Here is a 12,176-nt window from a genome sequence, read left to right as displayed (position 1 = left end):
TCTTTTCTGTCTTTCTATATTAATTCAAATAATGGAGTTGTACCAAAAACAAATTCAAGATGAATCATTCTAAGCTTAATATCTTCTCCGCGATCTTTCCCTTATGGTATTCACAAGTTTAGAACATAGAACAATAGAGCACAGGAAAAGGCCTATCTGTACCAACCATGATGTCAAACTAAACTAATCCCATCTGCTTGCAATGTTCATATCTCTCTGTGCTTTGCCTGTTTTTGTGTTTGTTTTAGAAGTTGCTACCATGTCTGCTTCCACCACCTTCTCTGGCAATGCATTGTATGCACCTACTACTCTCTGTGTACTAAAAAAAAACTTGCTTTGCAAATCTCACTTAAACCTATTTCCTCTAAAATTGAGACATTTCTTCCAACTTTGGAAATTGACTGTGACTATCTACTTTTTCTTTGACTCTTAATACTTCATAATTTTCACACCTCCACCTCTAAGTATTGAGACAAAATTATCCAAGTTTGACCAACCTCTCCTCTATAGCTATGACACTCCTCTCCACTTCCTTCTTATAGTGTGGTGACCAAAACTGCACACAGTACTCCAAATGTGGCCTGCCTAAAATTTATGCAGCTGCTACTCAGGAAGCATATCTTATTGAATATTAAGTGGCATATTTGCATTTGCAATAACAAGCTTTCCAATTGTCTGTCATTTTCTTTCTTGTATCTGTATTTCCATTTATTTGATTTGTCCCTGCATTCATTTAAAACACTTTCAACATGGGCTAGTTGCAATCCAGTTTGGTTTGGCCTATTTTGTCTCTTTTCAATGTTCAGCATTTAGAAAAATCATTATGTTACTCAGAGTCAAATTATTTATGAAAAACGAACTGCAAATTCTTACAATCTAAAATTCCGTAATACTGTATGGAATTATTCAGTGGGGAGAGAAACAGGATTAAAGTTTCAGGCTGATGTCCTTTCTCCACAACTAATCTTTCATTTCATTCACAATCACTTTTTAATAAAGGCAAGACTTGGATTTGTTTAAGCTATTTTCCAAAATGAAAGGCAATTTAGAACCTACCCATAGTACTTTGTCAAGAAATTCTTTTCGCTCTAAAGGCAAATATGTTAGAACTCAAGGCAAAAGTATTTGTAACTTAGCCGTAACATTTGAGGATATTCAGTACACATTCACACAGATTTTTGTCAAATAATCATTTCTTTTGAGAGGCACTCCATTGGGATTTTGTTTTCTTTGGGGAGGAAAATTAAGTATTTCTATAAAAGCTCTGCTTTTGTTCTATTTAAATGAGAAACACAATCAATCTGTTAAGTTCACCCAGTAACTTCCAGTTCTTTCATCAACACTACAAATTATGTAATCCTGTTCACATTAAATGGCATGGTGGGGGAAAGTAACTGTTTTCATAAAATCTCTCAGCCTGTTGAGTTTATGCCCAAATTAATCTCCTACACTCCCATATCCTTCCTCTGCATCTGTTCAGTAACTCTTTTTTTCACTCAATTTTATCTGTTCCCCTTTGAAGGAAGGGGAGCTTACCATATTGGCACAGAAATCGGCACATCTTGTCTCATCATTTTCCCATATCTGCCATTGTATCAGGCACTGCATCCTAATGTATTAGATTAAAATATTTTCCTTATGAATTCATCATTTAAAATAAAATTTCCAGGTTTGGAGTTGTTACTTTGATTGTTTCAACACAAAAATCCACTGTTCTGATTATGAAGGCTATTTAAATTGGGTGGTACCCATGTAGTTATTTTTAATATTCCAATACATATAAAACTATTGTTTAAAATGAAAAACCAAAAAAAAACTGCAGACATTGAAAATTTTAATTAAAATAGAACATAGTGGAAATACACAGCATGCTTGCTAAATCCAGCATTTTTTCAGCTTATTCTATTGTTCAGATTGTTGGAGAATGAATGATGGTTCTGGACGTAAACCAGCAAGCTACCAAAGATCTATTTCCGTGAAGGTAAAAAGAATGGTGTTTGAGATTGCTGAAAAATGTGATGATTAATGGATTGTTGTAATTTCCAGGAGGAAGGACCAAAGAGGGATCTATTTGTGCAGGACCCAGCATTGCTAAGAGAAAAGGCTGAAGCAAGGCGTGCTGCTTTCTGTGCAAGAAAAGGGTAAGGAGGCATGGCAGAACAAAAAAAAACCAAACATGTTTGACGTGTTGTTATATTAGTGCCTTTATTATATTATCTTTTTAAATCATTTTCCTTAACAATCTCTCGTGCATGTTTAATTGTTGTGGATATGCCAGCTTCCCAGCACCATAGCCCGAGTGGATGTCATGTTTATAGTATGGAGATTCATTGACATTCATCTCCTTGTGGGCACCCATGGTTGTACATGGTACACTATATATATGTACTTTGATAATATGTTGAACTTTGAACTTCGGAGGGTACATACCTGTGAGTGTTCAGACTCACTCCAGGGACAAAGTTCTCCAAGAATCAGTGCAGATTTCGGAGTAATGACTTTCTAAATGTAGTAGAGAAGCACTGCAGCCACATTTACATGCCTATTTTATTTATATTCTGATTTTACTTAATTTTACATGCTTTAATTTCATTTCATGAAGGAAAAATATGCATGCAATTATAAAATATTGATTAGGATACATTAAAATTAGTTGAAAGTGCCATCATTCGTGGCAGTGTTTGCTCTAGTGTCAATTTTATTTTTCAAACTCGTCTCCAGATGGTTCGACTTTTAAACCTGATGCAACAACATGATTTGTTTGGGGGGGGGGGGGTGCACATTGGTGCAGCAGAGTTACTGCTACTGCTTCACTGCTCCAGTGTCCCAGGATTAATCCTGACCTTGGGTGCTACGTCTGTAAAATTTACATCTGCAAGGATGTGTTGGTTTCCTCCCACATTAGTTTAAACATAAATCTTCAGTCTTTGAAAAATTTGGTGCTATTTTTACTTTGGTGATTCTAAAATTGAAAATAAAAGAGGGGGATGTAATTAATAGTAAGAGAAAAATTTTATTGAGGTATTAAATATGTTCTTCCTTATGGCTTGTATGGAAATTCCAAGTTTACCATCTGGGTATTGGTTGGCAAGGCTTGCAGTTAAGGTGACTAACACCTTCCTGAGATTGGATTGATACAGAGCTGCCCAAAGCAAAAAAAAGGATTCCAGGAGACCAATGCCAGGATACAGCATATCTGCTCTTGGCTGGAGTAGAATTTAACTGAACTACCTGCGTTTGTGTCTGAACCAGCGGGAGATGAGGGGCTGTTGCACACTTGACATGGCTTCAAGACACCAGTGCAGACTGGACCATCCAGCTAGAAGGCCTAATCTCCTTTCGGGTGGACAGCAAGATTTGGAAAGGAGGTCTGTGTGTCTATGCCAATGAACTGGTGTGTGAATGCCTCGGTAGTAATGGCGCACTGCTCATTACAGTTAAGAGTTTTTAATGGTGAAGTGCAGGGAACTCTCAGCCATTTTCATTGTTGCTGGTGACTTCAAACATATCAACTTAAACAGTCTTGCCAAAGTTCTACCAGCATGTCAACTTCACAACCAGAGGAGAGAATATATACCAATGTTTGTCGAGCCTACATGCCTACCCCCTGTCCTCACCTCGGATACTCAGATCACACATCCATTCTGCTAACCCCTGCATGCAGACCACTGGAGTGAAGAGTGAAGCACATCAATAACTCTGCCACAGAGAGGGTGAAGAGCACAAAGTTCCTTGGTGTGCTTTTAAAGGACGATCTAACCTGGACCCACAACATCTCCTCACTAGCCAAGGAAGCACGACAGCATCTGCACTTTCTGAGGAGGCTGATTCATGCATGGCTCCCCACCCCTATTCTAACAACTTTCTACAGAAGCACCATAGAGGGTATCCTGTCTGGCTGCATCATTGTGTGGTAAGGATGTTGCAAGGCATCACTCACAAGACCCTACAGAGGATAGTAAAAAGAGCTGAGAGGATCACCAGGGTCTCCTTCCCCCTCATTTGTGATATTTACCAGGAGTGTTGCAGACAAAAGGGCCCAAAGCATTGTTGAGGATCCCAGCACTCATCCCACAATCTATTTGACCCACTATTGTCAGGAAAAAGGTACAGGAGCATCTGGATAATGATTGCCAGACTGGGGTAACAGCTTCTTCCTTCAGGCTGTGGGAGTGATGAATATCCTGCCACCACTGAGGCCTTGTCACTAGGACAGTGGGGTGTTTACTGTTTAGTGTTTACCCGTGTTGCATTACTACATGCATTTTGAAATATATTTTATTAACTTAATTTTTAGTATAATAATACTGGGTTATACTGCTGCCTGTGATATATGTTGTGTGGGTGCACTTTAGTCTGGAGGAACATTGTTCCGTTTGGTCATCCATATGTATAGTCAGATGACAATAAACTTGACCTTGAGTCCATTGGTTGCGGAAACATTTCATTTCATGATGCAAATGAAGTTATCCCTTGTATTCAGGAGCCTGATGGTTGAGGGGTAACAGCTATTACTAAACAGTGGTGGTGTGGTTCTTGGAGCTCCTGTACCAACTTTCTAATGGCAGCAGTGAGAAGAGAGCATGGCCTAGGTGGTGGAAATCCTCAATGATGAATGCTGTCTTCCTACGACAGGACTCCATGTAGGTGGGCTTTACTCGTGATGGTCTGAGCTGTACCCACTAATTATTGTCGGATTTTCTGTTCAAGGGCATTCATGTTTCCATACCAGGCCTTGATGCAACCAGTCAGTATACTCTCCACCACCTATCTATAGAAGTTTGTTAAAGTTTTAGGCGTCACGCCAAATCTTCACAAACCTTTAAGGAAGTAGAGGCACTGCCATGCTTTCTTCCTAATGTCACTTACATGCTGGGCCCAGGAAAGATCCTCTGAAATGATAAAATTGCTGACCCTCTCCGCCTCTGATCTCCCAATGAGGACTGGCTGATGGACCTCCGGATTCCTCCTCCTGATGTCAATTCGGCGAGCATGATACAACTGCACTTCAGGAGGACATCCTGGAGGCTTATTCAGTGAAGCCATATGGGTGGGTAGATAGACAGATAGCTACTTTATTGATCCCAAAGGAAATTACAGTGTCACAGTAGTATTACAAGTGCATAGATATATAAATATAAGAAGAGAAGTAGAAAGAATAAAAGAGTTATCTCAAAGTCTAACAGGAGGGGTGGCATCACTTCCCTGGCTATAGGTCAACTCATTATAAAGTTAGCCTTATGGCTGAGTGTAAGAGTGACCTCATATGGAGCTCTTTGGAGCAGTGCAGTTGTTGTAGTCTATCACTAAAGCTCTCCTCATGGTGACATGCAGAGGTGAGAAACATTGTCCACCACTGCCAGGTTTTGCTGTAGGGTCCTTTGTTCTACCACAGCCTCCAGTGTGTCCATCTTGACTCCTATAATAGAGCCAGCCTTTCTAATCAGAAATCACTGCATAGAAGATTGTACTGGTGACAACAGACTGGTAGAACATGTGATGGAGAGACTTGCATATTCTGAAAGACCTCAATCTCCTCAGGAAGTAGAGGCGACCCTCTCCCTTTTTGTACACAGCCTCTGTGTTGGTGCTCCACTCAGGTCTGTCATCCAGGTGCATGTATATCCTCACTACATCCATGTCCTCACCATCAATAGTAACAGGGAGCAGTGCAGGCTTAATCTTCCTAAGTCGAACTCAGGAATAAGATAGGTGCAGTGACTGTAATGAATGATATTATATGCCTCCCAAAAGCCAGAGTAACGAATACTTGGGTAGATCATGCACAGATGTAAAAAGAACAGATTTTAATTTCACCAATATTGACTGAGACTCCCTTTGCACCAATGACTTAAATGTGACAGAACTTGTTAGGTGCATCCAGTAGATAGCTTGGTAAGAGAAGACAGAGGGTGATGTGTGGGATGAGTTTGTTTGAATGAAGATACATGATTGTTGTTGTTCCATAAAGATCAGTGTTGTCTTTAAATTATCTGAATGAAAATAGAGGTAACCTGATTTGTAAGTTTGTAGGTGACATAAAAGTGGGTGGAATTGCAGATATTCCAGGATGTTAAAGGATATTGCAGGATATAGGTCAGTTGGAAATTTCCATGGAAAAATAGCTGATGGAGTTTAATCCAGACGTGTGAGGTGGTGTATTTTGGGAGGCCACTGTCACATGCAAACAGCTACTTGAAGCCACAGATGAGAGTTGAGTGGCCAGTGGGGTCTAAAGGTGAGTCAACTGTCCCAAAATGAATGTGACAAGCCCCTTTACCAGAGGTGCTAACCTTCCCTGGATACCCCATACACAGCAGCATACACTAGATAAATTCCTATGTCAATAACTGTCAGGAACTAATACAGTCTTTAGGACTGTAGTAGCATTGGTAGTGTTCTAATTTGTTCTGTATTTCATTTAAATACATAATTTGTTACTAAGTTAACCAGTAATTTGACTTTTTAACTATTTCTGTGAAACTTTGGTTATTTGGGCCAAAATGTACTGGTCCCAATGTGTTCCAGTTAACTGGAATCCATTGTATTTTAAAATTATTTCTGTGGTTTTATGTGGTTGGCGGAAGGATACTTGATAGCTATGGGTAGATAGGAATGTAAAATGCAGGATACAAATAAGTTTTGAACATTGAATTGCAATGAGAGGAATGCTTCCATTTTGTATGTTCATATGCTGCTTACTCTTCTTGCTGGGAAATATATATATGAATTGCTTTTGAAACTCCCAAGGTTAGTTGTTTATTTACAAGAAAATCTGCAAATGCTGGAAATCCAAGCAACACACACAAAATGCTGGAGGAACTCAGTATTTTGTGTGTTGCAAGGTGAGTTGTTTAATATGACAGACCTTTCTCTGGTTTCCATCTGATTCTTTGTTCAGGTATGGCCTATGCTGAAAACTTTCAGTTATAAGTACTGCAGAAGACTTCTGAGAACATTTTAATCAAAAATCTTCAGATTTTTACGTTCCTCTTTAGCTGTAATTTTTTTTGAATGATTTAGTTTAATTTCATTTGAGGTATATTGTAATTGCAGTGCTTATTATTCAATAATTTTTATTCATTATGGGGAATCTCTGGATTTTAAACTGGTCTTTAGGGAATTTGTAAACATGCACACATTGTGACACTAGTTAAATTTACTGCAAATCTCATCATTGCACTGCCTTTCAAAGTATTTTCTTCTCCCATCACAATATCCTGGTGTGATTGATTTGTTAGGTTGGCTCCTCTGAATGACGAAAGCCAATTGTTTTACATTATTTTCTTTTGTCTAAATAACGTCTAAAATTATATTTCTGCAGAATCAAACGTGACGCTGCTGTTGCAGGGGCTGCAAAGGGCCAGGGACAATCCAAAGAAACACTAGCAGAAAGAAGAAAAAAGGAGGCTAATAAATCCTTTCGAGCTAATCATAATCGACGATCACTAGCAGATAGAAAGCGCAACAAAGGAATGATTCCAACTTCCTTTTAATCATTATTTCTATTTAACCTTTTCTTCTTCGTTCTCTCCTGCTTTTAAAACTTTGTCTTTTATCCCACTTTGATCATGTGCTGTATAAATGGACCCTTATTTTCCATAATGTTCTTTCTCAGGCAAGAGGAGCCAAATGTAATACATTTATTTTACAATATAATACATTTATTTTTTCTCTTTTTCTGGATAGTGTTCACTCCCTTGAACATTTTGCTGCATAATCTCATTCTGACATGATGGCCAAATTTATGTCAGTCAAAACTAGACTGCAGTGATAAAATAACACTTGCAAATGTTTCAATCTGTTTGTAATTCAGTTTAATGTATCTATAATGCATCTGTCCATTATTGTTGGACCATGCTACAATTGAGTAATTAAGCAAGTAGAACTTTTATTTAAAGTTTTCTGAGAAAAATTCTTGATACTTCATTCTTTTTTTTTTAGGTGCACTAATGTCATGTATTATTTAATATCCAGAAAGGGTTTTTTAATTCTGGTTTCAAAACCTGTCATTGGTGCCAAGTTTGACCTGGCTGTTAAGAGACAGCTTCGCAGTCTTGGGTACCTGGACTATGGAAATCTTTTTCTTGCCCCTTGCTTGAAGTTTTGACTTGGACTCATGTGAAAGCATTGGGGAAAATATAAAGGATGCATGTATGCATGGCACAGTCAGTTTGCACATTGATGAATTGAAAAGAACAATAGACTAAATCCCGATTTGCAGAGTTTATGGTTTGTACTAACCAGTGGTAATTACAGAATCCACACTTAATTACAACCAATGTATTTGCAGAAATTTACATGTGATATAAATACTTCTGAAATAAAATATGTGCCATCCATCAGTATATTTTGTATTTCTTTTAATTTGAGGATATGAACTTTGCCAACAAGGGTGGCTTTAATTGCATATTTCTGCATATCCTCTTGCAGCTAATTGACTTATTTGTGCTGTATTTCTATAAAATGGTGCCACACATGTGGAAACATACAATTAAACAAACAGTTTAAGCTGCGGATTTTCATTTCTTGCTGCATATCCCCTAGTTTTCTGTAATTCATAAGGAGTAGTGCCAAAGTCATTGTCTGTGCTTTCACTTCTAGCAGCACAAGAAAAACTTACATTCAAATTGCTGTAAATATAGATTATAAATTAAATGAAAAATACTGGAGCTAGTTTGGGTATGAACTAAATATATTCTTATGACAACAAAAGATATCCTAAAATGATGACAGGTGATGATTCAAGGCTAGAGATTAAAATGAAACATTAAATATGGTTCATAATAGAACAGGAAAGAAAGTGTAGAAGTGAAATGAAAATGATTAAAGTGTCAAAGAATTTATGACAAAAGATGATAGAGAATACAAGTCTTATAATCCACAGGGCTAGAAATTTGTGCAAGAAAGTGGCAAAAAAATTACCATAGTAGATCGTTAGTGATTACATATCCAGCACTACATACAGCAACAGTTAAAAATACCCTACGGAAGACAAATTTCTGCTCTACCATCTTTAAAACAATGATCAAGGATTTAAGATGGGTCAATTGTATCTAAATTGTTAAGACCATTATTGGTGATGATACAAGTATGAGGAAAGTTGGTTAAAATAAAGACACAAGGCTGCAAATGCTGAAACTTGCTGTACGAACTCAGCAGATCAAGCAACATTGGTAGCAGCAAAGGAATGAATCATCAATCTTGATGCAGGATTTTGACCTAAAATGCTGACCAGCTCTTTGCCTCCTGATGCTGTTAGACTGAATGAGTTCCTCCAGAAGTTTTTTTTTGTTGGGTTTAATATAGTTCATCTGGTAGAACAATAAAATTCACTGATAAATCTTGACAAATGCATGATCACATGTCCCATGGGCTGCCCATTTGATAACACGCAATTCTGTCCGCAAACTGTGCAGACACAATTAAGTGTCACTATCCAAATTAAGAAATCACTAATTAGGATTTTTTTTCACTTTCTTGAGCCTAGTCACCTGGACAAGCAGGAATTGCCAGCTGGCCCAGGAGAAAAAATATGCAAAGCATAAGTTAACACTCCAGGACGACACTAGACTGCCATTGTTATAGGTACATCTGCTTGTTAATGCAAATATCTCATTAGCTAATCATGTGGAAGCAACTCAATGCATAAAAACATACAGACATGGTCAAGAGGTTCAGTTGTTTTTCAGACCAATAATCAGAATGCAGAAGAAATGTAATCTAGGCAAAATGATTGTTGGTTTCAGATGGTGGAGTTTGAGCATCTCACAACTGCTTATCTCCTGGGATTTTCACGCCCATCTCTAGAGTTTATATAGAATGGTGTGAAAAACAAAAAACATCTAGTGAACGGGAGTTCTGTGGGTAAAGATACACTGTTAATTGGAGAGGTCAGAGGTGAAGGGCCAGACTGGTTCAAGCTGACAGTAACGCAATTAACCACCTGTTACAACAGTGGTGTGAAGAATAGTATCTTTGAACATCAAACCTTGAAGTGGACGGGCTGCAGCAGCAGAAGACCATACTGGGTTCTACTCTTAATAAAGTAGCCACTGAGTGTATTCAGTGTCCATCAGATAATAGAGCTTTTAGGATTGTCTAACCCAGGGCTCAAGGGTTTTCTGTGTCATAAATTCCTATTTGTATCCAGATAATTCTTGGAATAGTTGAATAGAATATGAGTGATACACGAGTGTCCCTGATTGGTTCCTGTTTATTAATTTGTGGGATCTGAATGAAATTCTGCCAACATTTAGTGACATCGTTGTCCGTCCATAATTATTCTTTACGAGTTGATAACTATCCTGAAACAGCAATTTTTGTGGTGAAGTGCTATTTAGACCAAATAATGAAGAAAAAACAGCAACAATGGTTCTAGGCCAGGACAGGTCTTTTGGAAAGACTCACAGGTGATATCCCCAAGAACACCTTCCATCACTGTAATAACTCAGAAGAGAATGATCAGTGGATTGGATTATTGGTATTTGCAGACAAGATGTATCTGGGCAATTTTATACATTGGATAGATGCCAATATTGTATCCTTACAGGAACAACCTGGCATGTGCCACTAGTTTTAGAATATATCTTAAGCACCCTTAGTGGGATAGTCAGATCCTGTTAGTCTTGGTATCATGGAGATTTATGTTGTCCATAAATTACAACACAAAAAAACCAATAAGGATAATACACTGTACATGCATTCAAATATGTCTTCATCTATTTCAATATTGACTTTGGTACTTATGTTAGGCCCTCCAACTGTCAAGCATTGAGGTGGCCAGAAGTTCTGTTTAGCTGCTTAATTAGCTACTCTCACCTACAAATTGATGTGGCAGGATTGCATCTTTGATTTGAACCATGTGGATTGTAAATTTGCCTGGTTCTGTATGACATGCAGCTGCCAATGCTTAGCATGCACAATATCCTGTTTATAGATTTGTTTCTCTGTTTGGTTTTGTTGTTCAGCATGCACTCAGAAACAACTCTTCATCTTTCTATGGTGCAGTTTGCAGCTTTTTTGCCTTAACAGCAATAACTTCAAACCTTAGCAGAGATTTTTTTTGACCTCTTACAGAGCTGCTAAGAGATTAGAAGCACTGAAGTTCTTTCACATAGTAGCTGTAATGTCAGTTCAAGTACAGATTTTCCATTAGTACTCAGCTAACAAGAATTACCTATAAAATTTCCCAAAACACTGCTAGACTATGGAAGCATCTTTCCTTGCCTTGCATCATCGCACTTATCAATTATCCTCCTATCCATCACCCCCTTCATTGGGCTACTGCATCTTCTTAAAAAAAACATTTGTTTCTACAATTTATCTTGGCACTGCCACAAAACAAATTTCATGTTCTATAATTCAGTGATAATAAAGCCAATTCTGATTATTTTCTAATTCTCTGGTGAAAACTCACTGACCTAAAACAGTAACTATTTGTGTCATCAGAACGTTGTAAGAAAGAATTTCGAGGCAAGGAGAAATGAACACAATTTAAAATCATTGAGGATTTTATGTTGAACAAGGAGCTAATGTTGCCCAAGTATGAGGATTCTGCAAGTATAAGCAAGATTGAAACAGATTTTTGGACCACAGGGAAGTTAAATTTACAAAGATCTGGGTATGAGTGGAAAGACCATATTATATGATCTTAGTGGAAGTTCAAGATCTATATGGATTGCTTCTACTAATTCCTATGTTACACAAAATCTTCCCCATCTACTCTTTGATACAAACATTCTAAAATGGATAACATTTTCTACTTTCCTTTCACTCATCATTCACTCCTGAGACTTAGGAGGTGAATTTCATAATTCCCTAACCAGGTCATTAAGTATTGAAGGAACTGGTTATTTAAGCCTTTTCAAAAATCTAATAAGAAGAGAAAAAATAAATGAGAATGAGTAAACTCAGTCTTATTGGAACTTTGGTGAGGGGAAAATATATTCACACATATGCAGAGCAGAAGATAAAAAGAAAGAAAACTTGACTAAACCTCTATTTCCCCCATATAGGTCAAAAGTTGTTGAATGCCCTTGGGAGGGTACATTATCAGAAATAAAGGAATTATTTCATTAACGTAACTTCTAAAATTGACTTTAATCCTACCCTAAAATAAATTAGTTCTAATCATAAATAACAAAATATCAAAAACCAGAAATGTACAGCTCAAT

General features: G+C 37.5%; 1 protein-coding gene across 2 annotated transcripts in view; it reads left to right on the top strand.

Moving 5' to 3' along the window:
- ascc2 (activating signal cointegrator 1 complex subunit 2) overlaps positions 1-8,348 on the top strand; it is a 46,189-nt gene extending 37,841 nt beyond the window's left edge. For both annotated transcript variants that reach the window (XM_073065517.1, XM_073065516.1), the window contains exons 18-19: positions 2,047-2,141; positions 7,325-8,348. In XM_073065517.1, coding sequence (XP_072921618.1) covers positions 2,047-2,141; positions 7,325-7,496 — 267 coding nt within the window. In that variant the 3' untranslated portion in view covers positions 7,497-8,348. The remainder of the gene's footprint in view (positions 1-2,046; positions 2,142-7,324) is intronic.
- Positions 8,349-12,176: the final 3,828 nt, after the last annotated feature.

Source organism: Hemitrygon akajei, chromosome 14, assembly GCF_048418815.1.
Source record: "Hemitrygon akajei chromosome 14, sHemAka1.3, whole genome shotgun sequence".
Lineage (NCBI taxonomy): Eukaryota > Metazoa > Chordata > Chondrichthyes > Myliobatiformes > Dasyatidae > Hemitrygon > Hemitrygon akajei.
Note: the sequence above shows the minus strand (reverse complement) of the source record. Positions and strands in the feature narration are given on the sequence as shown.